This window comes from Pinus tabuliformis, chromosome 2_2, assembly GCF_031772625.1.
Source record: "Pinus tabuliformis cultivar Carrire ecotype Pingquan chromosome 2_2, CPIR1, whole genome shotgun sequence".
Classification (NCBI taxonomy): Eukaryota; Viridiplantae; Streptophyta; class Pinopsida; order Pinales; family Pinaceae; genus Pinus; species Pinus tabuliformis.
The window spans coordinates 930,303,683-930,324,940 of record NC_142300.1 but is presented as its reverse complement, the minus strand read 5'-3'; the positions used below and the strand labels follow the sequence as shown (position 1 = coordinate 930,324,940).

Sequence of the window (21,258 nt, the reverse complement as noted above, 5' to 3'; positions counted from 1 at the left end):
TATGGGAGAATTTGCTCCCTGGCCACTATTCTGTGAAGGAAAGAATCGGCTAAATCCTTGAGAGTACTCTCAGACTTCCGAAGTAAATCCACACTAGCTTCTGTCACTGTTTTTACTGGTTCTTCGGCTTCAATTAGGTTGTAAGTGCCTTGCCAAGTAACTCTGGTAAGACCTGTGCATGTAGTATCAGATATTAAGCCCTTCTTCTTGTCCACGACAGCTTGTCCTGCAGCTGGTGTGACGGAAGCGCCTGTGGTCTTCTTGGATTTCTTCCCCATCTTGCTTGAGCTCTCTCCTTTGGATGAATTTTGCACAGAGGGGCAAATATACGTAACACAGAGAAATAGCAATGAAAACTTGCAAGTGATGAGAAATATTGAGAAATGTGTAATAAGGGATTAGCTTTTAAAAATGGGCGCAGACACAATCCATGGGAGGATCTTACAATTACATTAAATGGCCGTTTAAGACCTGCCACCCTTTAAATGCTCATTATACCATTACTCGGTCGAATGGCCCTTTTAAGCGTGCTGTGGACGTTTTGGCGGTTGAGCGCGGGTGAATGATTGCTTAAAAGATCAAGCTTTAAATATGAACAAATCATAATATCCCTCCATTTAACGGCTTTTTCGAAATCCGTGCTATATCGTAATCGGGCGTCGGGAACACTTTAAATCCTTCCGTTGACAATTTCGGAATCCTGATCGCCGATAGCGAAATTGCATCGCGTCGGGGTGAATGGGCATTATAATGTGCATAAATAGTGTGTCGCCGATTGCCGAGTGCCGATTGCGATATTCCATCGCATCGGGGTGAAAGAGTTGGGTGAAAGAGTTGGGGTGAAAGAGATTGCCGATCGCCGATTGTGTGTCGCGTCGGGGCTAATAGCATGGGGCGCTTTTAACATGTGCATGGAGTATTGCCGATAGCCGATAGCGATATCGCATCGGCGGAGACCAATGTGCCACTTATTTATGCTTTCAATGTCATTGCGATATGCGATCTTGCAATTGCTTTATCGCAATAATAAAAGATTGTTTTATTTGATCAAATGGGTTTTTTCAAAAGGCTCTTATATAATGTTTTCATTTGGTTTTCGAACCTTTTTGAACAATACAATATTGATACCAATTAAACTCTAAAGGGACCCATTTCATATAATAATTTTGTAAATAAAACATGATATGAAATGGGGGGTTGTTGTAGGGCACAACACCTTCTTAATGGAATCAAAAGATTTTCTTGTTGCATCAGTCCATCTTACCTCTGCTCCCTTTTTCAACATGGAGGTTATGTGCTTGACTAGCTCTGCATAATTAGGAATGAACCTCCTTACAAAGTTGATTTTGCCCAGAAAAGATTGTATATCTTTCTTTGATCTTGGGAGAGCCAAGGCCTAAACTACTTTGACTCTTTCTGGGTTGATTTGAACACCTACAGCAGACACTACATGCCCCAACAGTTTGCCTTCTTCCAAAGCGAATTGGGATTTTTTTGGATTGAGTGAAATCCCAAACCTTCTGCACTTCAAAAACACCTTTCTTAAATGTTGTAAATGATCATGATGGCTATTGGAATAAACTGTTATGTCATCAAGGTATATTATCACAAATTTATCCTTTTCTCCCACAAAAGCTATATCCATAGCGCGCTGAAAGGTGGCTCCAACATTCATCAGCCCAAATGGCATTTTAGCATACATGAACGTGCCCCAAGGTGTGGTAAATGTTGTCTTCTCTTGATCATTTGGATGCACAACGATTTGATTGAAGCCCAAAAATCCGTCTATAAAAGACATTACTTTGGCCCCTGAGACTTGCTACAACAAATGCTCCATTTTTGGCAGAGGATAATTATCCTTTTTGGAGCATTTATTTAGATTCCTGAAATCAACACACAGTCTGATTTCTCCATTCTTCTTCCTCACAACAACCAGATTTGCCACCCATTTAGAATATCTGAGAAGCACTATTATTTTAACAACCAACAACTTCTTAATTTCTTTCTCCACCAGAGGAAGGAGCATAGGATTCATTGGTCTCAGCTTTTGTTTGAATGGAATAGTGTCTTTTTCAAGCGGAATTTTATGCTGAATTACGTTTTCGTCATATGTTTTCAGATCGCTGTAGTGGTTCCAGCTAGGGTACTAGACTAGACTCTATATTTAATATCGACCGAGGTGCGTAAGCTTAGAGGCGTGGTCTAAAATATATAGACATAAAGAATCTCTGGCCAAGTGATTATGATGTAGGTTACAAGGCTTCTTTACGGAAGACCGGAATATGTAGCCTATCATTCACACACCTAGATTACCCTACTGATATGCTTGATTACAGTGCTTGTTATGAGATGCATCTATCAAATCAAACCATGAACCTAAGTACTGTGTATGACTGTAACAATGATTTTAACCTCCTTACAGAGATATCACCCAGAAAACCCTTGTTTGGTAAACACACACAGCATGCAAAGATATTTACACTATCAAACTATATAAAGAGAACATAAATGAACTGTGAAACAAAACAGAGTTTATGATAATGTCTCTATAAGTCACACAGGGATCGAATCCCTTACAAGACTCCCTTCCAGATCCTAGTGCTGACCATTCAACATAACCATAAACCATTCATAAGCGCACACCATATACATGCAATGAAAATCAAAGGCTATGGAAATCGAAAGCTATGTAATCGTAACTGTGATGCAAACCATATGCTATATAAATCGAATCCAATATAAATACTGTGCGAACATGTGATAACCGAAATGTAACAAAACAAATGAACAGTATACCAATCGAAGAACGGAGGGCCCGTCCGCGTCCTAAGGGTACACTGGCTATAACCGATCAGCTATCAAATCAATGCAAGAGGTATACACACGTCGTGACTGTGAATAGGTCTTTTTATTAACTTAAAAACTCTGTTCTGAGAAAACGATTCAACGATTAACCCTTCAACATTAACCTGACTGTATTTACATATGCGTACGCACAGCCATGTCATCGATACAATGAATGTACATTCGGCTGTTGCCGCTTTTATTACATAAGCCTTTTCAAAATGTTTCCATGCTAAGTGTTTCAAAAAGAACAAAAACTAAAATGAAAATGGAACGATGGTGTTGCTGCTTTTATCTGCCAGAGTGCCTTGCTTTGACTTGAGTTGACCGCATACATAGGAGGTTCGATTTGGCTGGGAGATAGGTGTTTGTCCATGCTTGGACATTCTGCTTTTCGCCCATGCCTTTCGTTCTAGCTCATCTGCTGCGCCACATGTCAAACGATAAGCTCATTACAGGATGTGGGTACTTCCTGTAACCATGTCATCAAAAACTTCCAATTCTTGAACATAAAACCCCTAAATTAATTTCTATGCAATTTAATAACTATAAAACGATTAATAATCAATATTCAAGGATTTTGAGGGATATATGATGAAAATGTATGGATAAATGATATGTTTTTGGGAAGGAAAAAGGGTCTTGGGATGATACCAACATCTCTCCCCGACTTAAGGACTTAGCATGTCCTCATGCTACCCCAGAAGTACTCCCCTTGAACTCTGTCCCTGCATGGATCTCTGCTGCCTTGAGCAAGGTATCTACATTCTTCTTCACCTGGTGATCTTTCTGTCCCTTGAGCTCCTGCTTTAACTTTTTATATTTTTCTTTAAGAGCCTTCTTCTGATTGTACCACTTAGTGGCCCAGTTGGAAATCTCAGTTTGCTCAGTCTCCAACTCACTGATTCTTTCCTTTAGCTTTTCATTTGTTTTCTGTGTTTCTTTGCTTTGCGCCCTGAGCATTTCATTTTCCCTTTTAATAACTTTTTCCAACATGTTAGCTTCCATGAGCTCTTCCTTCAATTCTTCAATTTGTTTTTCTAATTTCTTCTGTCTTTTGGTGGGAGGTGGTGAACATTTTTCCTGTTTGTTACGGCTCTCTACCTCCATGTCAACTTCTGGTGCTAGTAGTGAATGGTCACCACTCTCAACATCCATTTGTGCAGGTGCATGAGATTCAAACTAGTCTTCTTGCAACTGAGTTTTTGGTGTCCTCCTTGTTCTTCGTGAGTAGGTGGTAAAAATTTTGTCTTTCTCAGCCCTCTTGGCATCCTCTTTTTGCATGTTCCTGGTCCTTATGCTGCCCACAGGTAGAGGTGCTCTGCTGGCTTTGGACACTGGAATTTCCTCATCAATGTCCTTCATAAACCCTGAATCTTCTTGCACTTCCTCTTTTTCCTCCTCATCTCTGATTTGATTGACAGCTAAGAATTCTTTCCATGGCTTCCCTCGCTTCTGCAACTCATGTTCAATGAGGATTTTAATTAGGCCAAAATGGTACAGGCTTTTGTCTTCATTCCCCTTTTGCTTCTGGATAGTTTTGGCCATCTTTGTTAAACTTTGCAGCAGAAAATATGGCACACTGATTACACATTGTTTCTTTAAATGGAGGAGTAGCTTGATGTGGTATAGATAAACAATACTATACCTACCTTCATAGGTTATGAACTTTTGAAGAATGTAAACCATTTCATCCCAAGGATGAACTAACCAGCTTCTTGGAACACCCTTCTTCCAGTTTACTGAGGAAACTCTAGATCTGGACATGAACTGTGTCCATGATTTCTCCTTAAATTGTTTGGTTTTAAAGTACTTCTCTCCTTCAGGACTAATTCCAATTGCCTGAGCTATAGTATCCTCTGAGATTCTGAAGGAGAAGTTGCCTATTAGGGCCTTTTCTCCATTAAAGGTGAAGGCAAATTGCTTGGTGATTTCCTCATTACTCCCATGGAATTTTTCCAGAAAAGGTAACCACTGTGTTTCTCTAAGAATCTCAATGCAATCCTCATGGTATTGTGAGCTGTCGAATATACTGGGTTCGACCCTATTAGTCATGGTGATGGCAGAGGGTTGTGCCTCTAACCCTTCTCTGTCTATACTCTTTAAAATTTAAACACAGAAATGTCGAGTTGGTTACCTGGTATATATCGCTTCCTTCAGTCTTCAATATGGTGCTTGGCTGGTCGATATGACTGTGATGGGAGTTAGAAATAGAATGGTGATGCTTTCCTTTTTCGGCGCTCACTGGTTTCACTGTGTAAACCGACCCCAAACGGTGATACTCTCCTCGGCGCTCCTTGCTTCAGATTTTCACTTTGTAACTCCACCCAAATGATAATAATCTCCTCGCGCTCCTTGCTTCTGATTCTCACCTTGGAAGTTATGGGAATCGAGGGTGGAAAGGATGGTGAAATAACCCTGTACTCACTTCACAATGTAATCATTCATTTAAAAAACAGAGTGCTGTACGCTTGCATGCATGTTACCACAAGAACGCTGAGAGCGTACCCATAGTGCTGGGCTATAATGCTGGGTGGCGAAGTTATGATTCGGCTGTGTGTGGAGTAAAATATATATAGGCCGCTTATTATGATTTGACTGTATGGAGTGAAATATATATATAGGCCGCTTCCACATCTATCTCATCCTTTGTATTTAAAAATACACAGCTCACCACATGCCCTTTTCAATTAGTATTCGGTCATATAGAGAATGTTGGTATGCCTGTAGGGTATATGACAAGGTGGATGTGTTGGTAATGGGTTTTAGGGATATGAATAGGTTAATGTAGGGGAATGATGAGAATTGGTGGGATAAGGGTGATAGATTGATGTATATAGGTGTCCTTGAAATCAATTACAACAGCTTATAGTCACCAAAGTTACATTAAAAACCAATCTAGGAAATTAAATGTTTAAGAACAGAAATACATTACTCCTTTGTTGATCATTTGACATGCTGAGTTGCTAATCCTTTTTGACTGTTCTTTTTGACAGGTCCTCTGAGGGAGATTGAATGCACAGGTCTTTTGAGAAAAATTTGTGAAGATGTAACAGGTCCCTTTGAAAAATTTGAATGTACAGGTCCCTTAGAGAACTGAAGATGTAATAGGTCCCTTAAGAAAATTTGAATGTATAGGTCCCTTGAGAAAACTGAATGTAACAGGTCCTTTGAGAAAACTGAAGATGTTCATGCAGCTCTTTGTATTGTTACAGGTTCACTGAGCTTGCCATTTGCTGAAATGTTGGTGCCCAAATCCTTGTAAAAGCTTGGTGGAAGTCTGTTGAAGTAGCCTTTGGTGTCAAAAACTTTTTTTTTAACAGGTCCCAACTGAATGTTTTAAACAGGTCCCATTACTACTGGTTGGAATGTCTTAACAGGTGTCAATTGCTTTAACATGTCCCTTCTGAAAATCTTAAACAGGTCCCATGACTGCTGGTGTTGGACTACTGGTGTTGGTAGCATAGATGTCTGAACAGAACATGCCCCCCTGCAAAATATTTATAACCAGGTCCCTCTGAAATAAAATCATGACAGAACAACTTATTTGTTAAAGTCTGGAATTACTGCTGGTAACAAGCTGCTGTTGGAAATTTACAGTGAAATATAGAATAAGAAATCTGAAGAATTTACAAGGGAGAGATAAAAGTAACAGAACAGATGCCTCTCTCCCCGACTTAAAGTTTGACTTGTCCTCAAGTCATGATTCAACTGAGAAATGAAATAATGAACAAAAGAAAGAGAATTCATACGCGCCAATAAATTGGTTTTCAGGTAGGAATTCGGGGTTAGATTGTGCCAAATACTGGTTTTCACATCTAACCCATTATTATTTTGTAGTTTTTGTTTTATTTATTTTTCTTTTTTTTCTTTTTATTTTTCTTTTTGATTTTGAAATTGAAAGGAAATGAAACTAAGGCAGTGATACTGCAGCTGAGGGCTGCAGTATCTCAACCTCTTCTTGCTGAGATAGTGTATGGAGAAAATCTTGCTTGCTGATGGGATCGTTGTACAGCTTCAGGCGATGACCATTGACTGTGAAGGAATGACCTTCGCCATCAATAGTTTGGAGCTTTACTGAACCATTGTCATAAGCCTGAACAATTTCATAGGGGCCCATCCAATGGGTGGTGAACTTAGCTTTATGATCCTTGAATTTTGAATCAAAAAGCAGAGCCCAGTCACCTTCCTTGAAGTGCTTCTTCTTAATGTGTGAATCATGCCATTGCTTCCTGTGCTTTTGCATGAGGATGGTGGTTTGTTCTGCTTGCTGCCTCATCTCATCCAGCTGGTTCAACTGCTGGATTCTCTCTTTTTGTGCTTGATCCAAATCAATTAGTAAATCTGCAGCTAATTTAAAAGTGTGAATTTGGAATTCAATAGGAAGCATGACATCCTTACCGTACACCAATTGGTATGGTGTAAATCCGGTGGTATCTTTCCAAGTAATCCGGTAAGCCCAGAGTGCCTCTTTGAGCTTTTCTTCCCAGTTTTTCCGGTTCATTGCAACAGTTTTGGTAATGATCCCCTCCAAAGTCTTGTTGGTTGATTCCACCTGCCCATTGGCCTGTGGATGGTAGGGGGTACTTTTCCTATGCTTTATTTGGTACTTGTCTGTGATGTCCTTCATGAGCTTTGAGGTGAATTGAGTACCTTGATCAGTGACAATTTCTCTTGGCACTCCATACCTCACAAAGATCTCCTCAAAAAGGAAATTGACTACTGTGTGTTCGGTTGCTCTTACCAGTGCTTTTGCTTCTGCCCACTTTGTGACGTAATCAGTACATACTAGGATGTACTTCTTACCATTAGAGGCTGGGTTGATAGGTCCTATGAAGTCCAGAGCCCACTTATCAAATGGTTCTAAGTGAACTTGGGGCTGAAGGGGCATCTGATCGGTAGTTGTTGGTCTGCCCATTCTTTGGCAGCTGTCACAACTCTTTACATACTTCTTGGCATCCTTGAAAATGGATGGCCAGTAGTATCCAAGAGTAAGAACTTTGAAGGCTGTCCGCTTCGCTGCAAAATGCCCACCATATGGTTCATCATGGCAAGATTTTAAAATGTCAATTACCTCATCATTTCGTACACATCTCCTAATGATCATATCAAAACCAGTGTAAAAGAGATCGCCATTAAGCCATGAATATCTAGCACTTTGTTTGATCAGTCTTTTCCTTTCCTTTGCAGTGAAATGTGGAGGTGTTCTACCTGTAGACAAGTAATTAGCTAAATCAGAAAACCAAGGAGTTACTATGGAAATTGCAAATAAGTGCTCATCTAGAAAAGAATCCTCAACAGGAACAATCTCACCTGGATTTTGCAGTCTAGACAGAAAATCTGCCACCTGGTTTTCTTTGCCTGGTCTATCTAACACTGTGATGTTAAATTCCTGTAACAATAGTAACCATCTGGTAACTCTGCCACTAGTTATTGGTTTATTCATGAGATGTCGAATGGCAGAATGATCAGTATGTACAAAGACTTCATAACCAGTTATGTAATGGCGGAATTTATTTTGATGTAAAATAATTCATCTAGGCCTCCTCCAACAAGTCGGCCTGAAGTACATCAAGTCGGCCTCATTATGGTAGCTACAACCACTATAAATTGAAGTGATACTTGATGTATTTGAGCATCCAATTCAAGAAGTTTGATTTGCACTCAGAAGGAGAAGAGAAGGAAAGAAGGAAGGGTGTAAAAGGCTTGGAAAAGAAGAGAAATCCTAGTGAAGAAAGGAGAAACTCTAGTGAAGAAGAAAACTTCATTTTTCTCTCACTTTCCCTCACAAATGCAAAGAATCTAAAGCTGTAGGAGGGACAAAGTTGTAGACCTAAAGCTGGGACGAAATTTTGAAGCAGTAAGGTCGAAATTCTTTCTTTGATGCAGTATTGTTGTAGTTGATCATTGAAGCTTGAAAGAACAGTTTGAGGGATGACTTGGTGGAGGAGGAATGTTATGCTCTTGACCTGCAAGAAGATACCAGAATATCAACTATGCGAAGAAATATACCCAGGACATAGAACAATAAGAAATAACAGCAAGTATTTTATTATTCAGAAAGGAAAGCAATGTTCACTTGCCTCTTCGAGGGCACAACCTCCAATAGTGCTAGGCTCAATTACAAAATAAGACACGATACTCCTCGAGGGGAGTCTCTATCCTTTATATAGGATTCATACATGCAATACCATGGGTCAACACCATGGTTCTTATTAATACCATCTATCTAATACCATGGCCCATTTGCAACTAACTGTGGTCCCTTCTTTAAATGCGGGTCAACCACTTACAATTATTAATATGGGCTTTATTGACTCTTTACTGAACTATAACTATGACTCGATCCTATTACATAAATAAGGTGGTTAGGGTTGGACCCTAACAAGGAAGGTCTTTCAGTCTGGTCTATGGTCTTGGTTTGTCTCAATTTGATTATAATATACTAATGGAAGAGTTGGATTGGGTTTTCCCCTAGATAGGAGTTTTTCCCTGACTGAGAACCTACATCTTGTGTCCCTTATTATGATCTTCATTGTTTGGCATTTGTATTGATGAAAGGAACACAATAAATTGAAAGAAGAACTAATAAGAAGAAAAAGAGAAATCATAAGAAAATTTCAAAGTCTTAGAGAAATCTACCTAATGAACCTAATACATATAATGCCCTAGATTTCTCAACAATAACTTCCCCTTCTTTATTGTCGAGCTCCTTCTCATGTATGCATCTTGAAAGAAACTTCGCTCTTGGTTGTTCATTGCTAAGATCCTTCTCATGCATTCATCTTGAAATAAACTTCACCCTTCGTTGTTGTGATGAATGTCAGGTTGCTTTAAAGAATGAATAACATGATGATTGAAGCCTATATGCCAATATTTGAAAATGGAGTACGATAAAACACATAATAGCATGAGAGTGACCCATGTTGACAAGAAACTGTCTTCATTACATCTTTTCCAAAGTCCAAAGATCAATTTCATTTTAGCAAATTTAAAATTTTTAACTTAGAATAAGATATGTTGATGTACCAAACCCTACCAAACCAGACTTGGCCATGGCACCTAAACTTTGATCAATTCAATCTCATGCTTTTCCTAGTAGCGGTAGCATCAAAACTCATCCATTCCAACAACGACCTCGACTGCCAATTGGAAACAATGATTGCAGTAGGAATCACCCACATCAATGTAATAATTAGTGAGAAGTATAATAAAAAATTTCATTTGAGATTGATATGGTATGCCTATGATATCAACATGATCCAAGATCTTTTCTTCGGTTGATGTTAGTGGAATTGCATTAAAAGAGCATGTAGAAACCACATATGTGAAATACTTAAAGAAGAAGTAATTTAAAAGAGGCCATAAATGACAATGCACATAATGTTTGATAGCATAGTTCGTCCAATGTTTACTACATCTTCGAGCCCTGTGTTAATGGTGGGGAGGTCACTTCATTCATCTCAGCAAAAATGAAAATGAGTACATGGAAAAATGCATCATTATACCTCCAATTGTGAGGATGACCTAAAAATGGGATACTCAAACAGTAGCATACTTCATACAAGCAGCTTCATATTGGAATTCTATGACTTTAGAGTATAAACATGACCACCTTCTGACTTGTGCAAGGCTACCTCGAAGTTTGTGCCAAAACATTAATGACACATGTTGTCTTCTGCCATAAGCTCTAAGATATGTTGCTCAAAACCAAAATTTTATTGCACCAGTGAAATCCTTGCAAAATTCTGAGTAAAATGAATATAAACCCTACGATATTCTACTACAGTCATCTCTGGACCCGTCAGAGAATCTTCAAATTCCACAACAAAATCTTTATTAGAATATTCCTCCTCGAAATCATTGCCCAAAGGATTCCACCCTCCTAGATCTATTGTGCAGGGTTCTCATCTTGATCTGAGTTCCACAGCGCATCAGCTCCACCTGTCTGCTCACATCTTTGGTCGCTCAGCATGCACTCTTCATTGAATGGATGGGAAATGTTATAATAAATGTGTGTCGACAAAGTTAAAAAAGGCCTGTCAACTAACTAAACGATTAGTGCATGCAAATATAGTTCATTGGTTTGGAAAGTTCTGGGTGTTGGTAATGTTGGCATTGATGTCAAATTGTCATAATTGATGGATGTGTTGACATTAATTCATGATGTATGTCATTGTTGCAAGAGTGCTTGAAATGCAAAGGATGAAAGTGATGTGAAGTTCAAAGGCTATGATAATCAATGTGAAGGTTGAACATTGTCAAATGGAACATAAAATTTTGAGACACAAGTTGGAAAATATATGCTTTCATTAAATATAAATATGTATGATACGAGATAATACAAATATGATTTGTCTAGACTTGTAATCATTACTGGTTGAGCTGTTTTATTTCAGCTCTATTTTATATTAAAAATTTTCTTTGAGAACTGAAAATGAAGAGACAAGCTTGTGAGTAGTTTTTAGAAGACCAAGAGACAATGCTTCATTTCATATTACTGCAAAGAATATAAATAACCAAATGGCTTGCTTATAAAATATACAATGTGGAATGGAAACATAACTTTTTGAAGTGAAGCAGTCTGCATAAGAAAGTTGATGAGAAGCAACAAAAGAGGCACAAAGTTGAAAAGGAGAAGTAGTGCAAATTTACAGTAGACTTGTTGCAAGATGTGGTCCATTTGAAAGACTATGGTATTCAAAGGAACTCTACCATTATGCTGAATTTAAGACTACAAGCTGGTGCCCTAGGAGTAAGCATACCTCCCAGATCGTCTTCGACTGGTAAGGGTTTGACTTCATTCAAGCATGCATTAAGAGGGAGAGCTGCCACACAGGACAAACAAAACCCAAATCTGAAAATCCGAGGTCTGTACATTGTAGAGAAGATGGAAAAAGCCCCATATATGTCTATAGAATTACTAGAAGTAAGTGGTCTCTTCACTACTTTGCAAGCAAAAGTTATCATATGTTGATTTAATGGTTTCTGGTCCAAATATGAAGATCTAAATGAGTGGATCTACCTCAATTGGACCAGAGATTATGACATTTATCTGTGTGCAAAAGGTTTTTTTTTGTGGTTTAGTTTGATACTAAAAAAGACTTTAATTATGTCATAAATGAAGGACCATGGTTTTGGGGAAGGGTGGGTCTCTTCTTAACCCCGCAGTTTCTTGGTTTTGATGCAAACTCAATGGTGGTTGCAAAAATTCCAGTTTGGGTAAGGCTACATAACCTTCCGCTCCCCTTTTGGCACCACCAGGTCCTAAAAGGCATTGGAAACTCTTTGGGAAGGTTCCTAAAGATGGATCGAGAAAGAATGGACAACGATATCTTCACTTTTGCCCATATTTGTATGGAGATGGACTTAAATAAAGACCTTCCCGATTGTATTCACCTGACACTTCAAGACTTCAAGTGGACACAATGGTTAGATTTTGAAAACATTGCTTGTAGATTCTGGATTTGCCATCAAACAAGGCACTTGTAGAACACATGCAAATAAGCAAAGAAAAGAACACAAAACAGATCACAAAAGAAAAAAGGATGGAAATTCCCAGAACCTCCTTCATCAGATGATGAGGATGAAGAATTGGATGAGACCCAACAACAACCGGAGACGCAAAATCAACAAGGTTCTCAAGAGGAGGGAGAAGACAAGGAGAAGGTTTAGAACAAACAAGAAGAGAATCCAAATTACTCAACAATGGTTCTGATTCTTGAGAACCAACATGAGGAAAACAACCACAACCAAGGCATAGGTGGAACTAAGCGATCTCATGTATATGAAAGCTCAGATTCAGATAAAGAAGCCTCAAACATTTCAAGAAATAATGAGTTGGCAATTGTTACTACAACTCCATCACTTGGGGTTTGACAAAAAATCCAAAAGAAAAAAACCAGTTTATCTGGCTAAATGCAATTTAATTTTTTTATTTTTTGTAGCTTAGCTACTATGAGTGTTTTAAGCACATACACTGGTCTCTTGGGACAATTCCTGAATGCACTTGTGCATCTACTCTATGTAAATTTTTATTTGATTAATACAAAATTATTGATTTTTCCTCGAAAAAAAAGAAAAATAGAAAAAAAACTAGAAAAAAAATGAAGCACCCTTCTTCATCTTGAGGTTATATATCTTCTTCATCAAGAAGAAATTATTTGATGTCATATTCCTATCATATAAATTATGCAACTTCTTCCATAGCCCATCTTTTGTCTTCTCACCTGCTACATTAAAGTAGACACTAATTGTTTTTTTTATTTTTTGTAGCTTAGCTACTATGAGTGTTTTAAGCACATACATTGGTCTCTTGGGACAAAATTCACTTGTGCATTTACTCTATGTAGGTTTTTATTTTATTAATAGAAAGTTACTGATTTTTCCTTGAAAAAAAATAAAAAATAAAAAAAATGAAGCACCCCTCTTCATCTTGAGGTTATATAGCTTCTTCATCAAGAAGAAATTATTTGATGTCGTATTCCTATTATATAAATTATGCAACTTCTTCCATAGCCCATCTTTTGTCTTCTCACTTGCTACATTAAAGTAGACACTATTTGCTAGGTATTCATGAATTGTAGCAATGACCTTCCTATCCAACAACATCTAAGCTTCATTTGTGATTGTTGAGGGTTTCTTTGCCACTTCATGAATTGTAGCAATGACCGTCCTATCCAACAACATCTAAGCTTCATTTGTCATTATTGAGGGTTTCTTTGCCACTTCTTCAATTGGTAAACACTGAGCCTTTAGAATGAGAATATCCTCCATTTCTAATTTCCATAGGGTGAAATTGGCCCCATTCTACTTCTCCATGTGGTTTACTATATTACTCTCCATAGTGCCTAGCTTACACCACCTGCAGCTCTCATACCGACTATTAATAAAAGATAGTAGAAACAAAAGTATTAGTAGTTTTTTATTACAATGACAATGAAAATATTACATTTCACTCACTTCTTTCACCAGTTTCTTTTTACTCACACCCCTCTAAAATTAGATTTCATTACAATAGCATGGGCCTAATACCATGGGTTACCAATACATGAATGTGGACAACTTTGACCTTGATTTGGTCTCACTAGCTCCTAATCAACTTTGACCTAATCAAGATAAATCGAGAGGATAACTGGCTCTAATTAACTAGTTAATTGTTTCCTATGTATTTATGATATTGAGAATTACATATGTATATGTTAAATCTGTGCATTTGAATTTGAAGCAAATGATTGACTATATATGAGTTAGTATAGTATGCCATTTGTGTTTAGTATGTTTTTGGGCTGGCACCATTTCATCCATTACTAGCAAATTCACATTAATAAAGTGGGTGATATATATTGATCAATGTTATTTTCCACCTTTAAAAACTAATGGTATCAATTCACGTACAAAAGGCAGAAAATTACATCAATCAACATATTAATGTGGTTGTAATAGTTGACAATTGATATGCTAGAAAAGAGATTAATAAACCATTATGCTTAATAATAATTGAACATAATTAAAAAGAACTAAACATAAACATTAAAAGATAACAATAATTAATTATAATTAATTATAAATAATCATGATTAGACCAACACTCTTTTATCATCAACATTACAACCATTCAAACTAATCACTATTTCTATCTCTAATAACCATAACTATAATTATCAATATTTTAAAAAATTGAATTGGAATTCTTCATTATGTTCTTTAAACGCTCTTTCGTATCTTCGTAACTTCTAGTAGTAATTTTTTTTTTTTTAAAGCAAAATAGTCCCATGAAGTTCCTTCTCGTTCCACCACTTTTATAACATTGAGCCGTCATTATTCCATCACTTTTTATAACATTGAGTAGTCATTAGAAAGAGATACATGTATGTCATTGAGAAAAATAGTCCTCCAAATTTCTTTCTACAATCTCATTCCACCGCTTTAAAGATATGTTAATTTTATTTAAAAATGATTACAAAGTGTCATTCTGAATTTTGACGATTCAAACTTATTTTAGATCCTTAGAAAATAAAGTGATTCTTATCCATGTGACCAATAGAATTTATTTTAAAGCAATTCTTATCCATGTGAGCAAACAATAATTAAAGTAAGCGTGAAATTAGGTAATAATAAGTATATTTTCGGTATTCTCCCTATGTTTAAAACATAGGGAGGTGAATTCAACTTTTTAAGATCCCTAGTTTTTTTCCTTTTCCTTTGTCTACATTTCATTAATTATGTATATATATAATACTTTAGATGAGGTGAATACAACTTTTTAATATGCCTAGGTTTTTTAGTTTTTCTACAAGGAAAAGACATATATATAATTATTTAGCAATTTTTATTTTTAAATTTTTATTTAGACAATTCATATTTATAAAATTAAATATAATATTTTATATTATAAATATTTTTGGATTTTTTGGTGTTAGAATCCGGTAGAAAATTTGAGGTGAAATCTTGATTTGTGTTATTTAAACTAGTTTTTTGACTGTATTTATGGATTAAGCACCTGGAAAACCCCTAGGACACTTCAATTGCATAGGATTACCCATCAAACTTGTGATTTCAATAAATTCCTGCCGGACTTTAGAAAAATTACACGAAAAACCCATCGTAAAAGCTTCCAAAAATTAGCACTAAAGACAACTCCTTTTTGGATTATATATATGATGTTATGTGATTTTTGAAATGATTCGCATATGTAATTTGTAGTTTGAGTAGTTGTGATTCAGAGGTATCTAAGTTGTCAAAATCAAAGAAGGATTGCACTTGGGTATCTAAGTCGTCAAAATCAAATAAGGATTATACTTGGTCTAGTCAAAATCAAAAAAGAATTTTACTTGGTCTGGCCACATGAGTCCTTAGCATGGCTAGATTTTTACCCATGAAATTTCAAACCAATAACCTTTAACCTTTACACCAGAAAATGCTTTAATAGTACACCTTTTCACAATTTACAACAAATGCCAAACCCCATTATCTCTAAATCCTCAAATTTCTTTGTGCCCATACACCATTCATCTACACAACACCCACAAAAACCCAGTCTTTCTTAATATCAAGATCAATAACAAACAAATTCACACTAAAAAAGAAAAAATATAATCACCAAAAAATGAGATTGTACCCTTCACTACAACATCCAAATAATCCCACCTACAAGAGGGGATTTCTATAGCAATATCATATATGTTGGAGGGCAACCTTGCTTTGGCATAAATGAAACCGTATTATAGGCTCTCCATATTAGAAACTTCACACCACTCTCCTCTTAAATAACTTCTAAACCGTCACTTTCCATCCCTAAACCCAAAATCTGACAAGGATTTTTGTAAATCCAAGTTACAATTTTTAAACTTCAAAATTTTAGGTGTTTTAGAGGTTTTTGATGGTGCTGAATCATTTTCACCATCAAAAACATGATTCAAACACTGCCTCTACAAGATTTTTTCAATTATTTTTGCTTCGATTCGAGCGACTTTTAACCGTCCGGGTAATTCTTTCACCCTATTAAACGACTCCAATAAATAATATGAGATGTGTTTTTTATTATTTTATTTATTAATTTTATTAGAAATTTCGGTGATGATAAATTTAATTATAAATTTTAGTGAAATGATAAATGATAAATTTAAAATCATATATTTTTTTAAATTTTAAATTTATTTATATATTAAAAATATATATTTAAAAAATACGTCATATTAATATAATTATTAATTATTTCTATTATTAAATAATAATTTAATTAATTTATCAAAAATTATTACAATAATCAATTTAAGTATTAAAATCGTATATATAAAATGTTTTTCACAATTTTAACCTTCTAAACATATCCTATTTTTTAAAGTTTACTTTGTGCTCCACTGAAACAAAGCAGAATCAAATGCCTAAAGAGAAATTATATTAATTATTTTTATTATTAAATAATAATTTAATTTATTTATCAAAAATTATTACAATAATCAATTTAAGTATTAAAATCGTATATATAAAATGTTTTTCACAATTTTAACCTTCTAAACATATCCTATTTTTTAAAGTTTACTTTGTGCTCCACTGAAACAAAGCAGAATCAAATGCCTAAAGAGAGTCTATTGAAACTGTTTTTATTAGGAGTTCGCTGGGGAGCAGCAATTTCGTCGGCCAAAAGTTTTAGGAATCTTTATATTTATTTTTTAATTTTGATAGCAAGAATGTTTTATGTTTTTGATAGTAAAAATAAATTCAGCACAATCTAAAATTTGTAAAATATACTAAAATATTGAAACAGAATGTTTTAATTCAAAATTGTCAAATTTTTAAGGAAATTTTATAAAAAAAATAATGCTTAAATTTCCATTATTTTCCTGAAAATAAAAACTAGAATACGGCTTTTATTATCGTACACGGTCGACACGACAATCACGGTTCACAGGATAGCAACGTTACGTTACAGCAACCCCTTTCTTTCCCCAAAATAGGACAAAAAGAAAAGAGAAAGAAAAGGAAGGGAGTAACTTTTAAATGAGCAAGGAACTACCTCCCCTTACAGTGAAGGATGGAAGGAACTGGCTTTTAATGGAGGAAGGAACCATCTTTAGTCTCCGTGAAGAAAGTGACTGGATTTCTTATGAAAGAAGCAGAGGAATCGTTGCATCACTCCTGTGAAGGGTTTAGCTTTAATTAAATGTGAGAGCAGGCCTCTCGTATTTAAATCGAGGAAGGAACCGTCTTTAGTCTCCGTGAAGAAAGTGGCTGGACTTCTTATGAAATAAGCAGAGGAATCGTTGCATCACTTGTGTGAAGGGTTTAGCTTTGGTTAAATGTGAGAGCAAACCTTCCGTCTTTTTTAAATATAAATTTGGCACATAACAGAGCTGCACCACAGGAAAATTGGAGAACGTGGAGAAGAAGACATTAAAAGGATGGAGGATATGTATGGTTTAATGGCGGCCTTCCAGTTATTGCAGCAGCGAGCTGCCGTCAAACACGCCTCGGAAAGATTCGATAAGCGAACCCTCCTCCAGCTTCACGATGATATCGGCCGTCAGCTGAGGTCCCCAGCAGAAGGCACTGTACAGTTATGCGCATCCGTCACTGACCCAATTAGCAGCGGTGGCGCAGCTTGTTCGGCTCCGCTGGAAAAGCTGAACCCCATTTCCTTCGACGAGTTGAAGGTCGGGGAGGTCCATCGAGGCCGCGTGGTTTACGGGATGTTGTGCGCAGATGCCCACAAGATATGCAGTATCGTGACATTGCTCGAAGACAATAATGGACTAGCCGTCAGGCTGGAAATCTACAACGTCGCTCCCTCGGGGGCGGACGTCAAGAGGCTTTTCCCCAAGGGTGCCACGGTGGCCGTCAAGGAGCCCTGTTTTAAAGTCGCCGCCGACGATGGCCTTATTATCCGCGTCGACAACCCCGCCAACGTTGTTAAGGTCATGGCTGAGAAGGGGAACCGGACGGAGAGCCTGCTCCATGTGGATGTAGAGAACATGAGAAAAGAAGGTAACAGGTGCTTCAGAGAACAGAACTGGGAAGCGGCGGCCGAGTATTATACGAGATGCATTGACGCCGCTCTGATTCAGCTCAAGGAGGGCTCCTCCAATGCTAATAATAGTATCGTCAACGGCCTTCTACTTGCGTATTCCAACAGGGCAGAGACGTGGTTGCAGATACAAGAATTCAGATCGGCGCTTAAGGATTCGGACGACGCCCTTCGGATCGAACCCGGGCATCTGAAAACGCTATACAGGAAAGGCCGGGCTCTTCTCGGGCTGCGGCATTATGGGGCAGCATGCGAGTGTTTGAAGAAAGCAGACAAGACCAGTCCCGGGCAGAGGGAAATACAAGCGGCGCTAGGCCAGGCCAAGACTTTCTACGCCCAGAGCTTGAATGGCAAGTATGACATTTCGGACTATCTGCTCGGACGTGGATCTACTCCTCCGGAAGTGGCTGATTTCGTGGGCTCTGTGGAGATCAAGATGACCGAAGACGGCCGCGGAAGAGGATTCTACGCCACCCGAAAAATAAAGACCGGGCAGCTGTTACTGGTAAGCAACGCTGTCGCAGTTGTTTATGAGAGCGCCTTTGCCAACCGTACTACCGCGACTCGAGAAGATCACTTGTCCGCTGTCGTTAGTGCTGTCAGGAAATCACAGAGATTGCTCCGTCAGGTGTATAGTTTACAGGATTCCCCTATGCCTTGCAGCCTGGATGCTCCAGCCATTGATCTGTTTAAAGCGGAAAGTCCAAGAGAACAAAATGAAAATTTGCAGGTGGATGTTAACCGCATTCGGAATATTATAAGTCTGAACGCATTCGGTGGAGCCGTACAGATGTTTGCTTCAAAATCAAGAATCTATGAAGCCAATCTCCATCAGCAAGACTGTTTTAACGGTCTCTGGCTGCTGCCGTCTTTCATTAACCATTCCTGCTTGCCGAACTCGAGCTGGCTGGAAGTGGGAAGCGCCGTGTTTATTCATGCGTCTAAGCCTATCGAGAGAGGAGAAGAGATTACCATTCCTTACCTCGATGTCCTGGTTCCCTTACCGCAGCCCCAAGCCAGGTTCAAGAACTGGGGCTTCATGTGCAAGTGCAGGAGATGTATTCTGGAACACTCTTTCAGGACATCACTGGAGCCTATAATTACCCAAAGATTTGACGAATTGATTTCTGCAAGGTGTCGTCAACAGCTCTCCGATGTGGATATTCAGGCAGGCGCAGAGTACTTGAGCCTTTCTGTAGAGGCAGAGGAGATCATCCGGAGTTCCCACGTATTAAAAACTGAAGAAGAGAGGCTCTGGATTCGTGCATCGTTTGATGTCCATATCTAGTAGCAGCAACAGAGTCCCGAAACTTCCTTTCCGCCATGTTGAATGGCAGCTTTCCTTCCTGGCACAAAATTATGGAGGCCATTCAAACCACTGCGCCTGGGGACGTCCTAAATCTGGAACTGGCCGCGGGAATGTTCAAGAATTTCAATCTTTTGATGGGGGATGAAAATGAAGCATTTTTAACGCAACAGAAAGCAGTTCAGGCAAAGGGAGGCATGCATCCGTGTCTTCGGCAAACACACTGAAGATGTTCTCAAAGCGTTCGTCCTCAAATATTCCAAGTGAGGCGTATTTTAGTAGTAGTAACCCTGCCAATATAGTAAAGATCGCATTGGACGTGCGCAGAGGCGTATTTGTGTTAAGAATCCGAATTACTTAAAATTATTCCGATATGGCTAGTGTTCACCAATTAATTAGTGGTCATTTTTTATCCGAAAATTTTTGTATTAAAGTAGGTTTAATTTTAAATATTATAGATAATAATCTAGATTATTTTGATATTGAAATGATTCTTGTAATCATAGTTATTGTGTAAATTGAAATGATTTCTTAGCCACATTAACATATGGGTAGCTTAAGGATATCTCATTAAAATCAAATAAAAAATTAATTAATGTTAATTAAAAAATTACTCTTGAATTTTAAACCACAAAAAATATTCCCACTGATATTGAATTTTTAACATTCATATTATATTTATTTTTGAAAAACCTATTTTTTACGTAATTTTTTACAAACCATGATTTTGAAATAAGTATGCCTCTCCTTATAATGATATATTTAAATATTTAAATTTGTATATGTTAAGTATTTTGAAGTGTTTCAAAATTCTACCATTGTTTATATATTTAGAAATCATGAGAAATAATCAATTCATCAAAATTTTATCTTGTTATTTAAAACCCTCGTGAAAAAATTATCACTAAAATTTTATCTTGTTATTATCTCTTTCCATGGCAGGTATAACGCAATCGTTCATTCGTTGAATTTGAAATAATTATTCTTTGACCAAAAATCAAACCACTTTTGTAATGTTAATTTTATAAAAAATATATATTTTTTTTTTTTAATTATATTAATTATATATTTTTTGCATGGTGATTGATGGAGAGCTTAGGTTTTATTTTGTAATTATTTGTTGCAGATCATTTGATGTACAACCTACTTTATTGACAAGACATGTTTAGTGTAATTGGTAAAAGAAAGCTGTGATGGTTCATTATTGTTCCTGCGGTATCGAAATACATAGACAAGCGAATTTTGTGTACAGCACCACATATAATTGATGTGAAATTTTCCTCAGTAACAATTATGGTTACGGCACGGAAAAGGATTTGCACAACTAGGGTTTATGGTTTCATATCCTAATGGAAAAGGATTTTCTTGATGCACAACTAGGGTTTAGGGTTTGATATCCTAATACAATCCAAAGATGGGCGATGATTCTCAAAAATGAAATCCATTTTGTACATGTCAATTTGAACTTTTCAGTGTCACCTACTCTTTGCATTATTATTATTTTATATATATATATATATATTTTTGTAGAACATTATGATAACTCTTATGGAAATTAGAACACCGGCAGAGAAGACATTAC

At 37.0% G+C, this 21,258-nt stretch overlaps 1 protein-coding gene across 1 annotated transcript; it reads left to right on the top strand.

Annotated features, from left to right (window-relative positions):
* Window positions 1-17,768: 17,768 nt before the first annotated feature.
* Window positions 17,769-19,658, top strand: LOC149196177 (methyltransferase FGSG_00040-like). Its single transcript, XM_089408205.1, has one exon. The coding sequence runs from the start codon at window positions 17,769-17,771 to the stop codon at window positions 19,656-19,658; it is 1,890 nt and encodes a 629-aa protein (XP_089264331.1).
* Window positions 19,659-21,258: the final 1,600 nt, after the last annotated feature.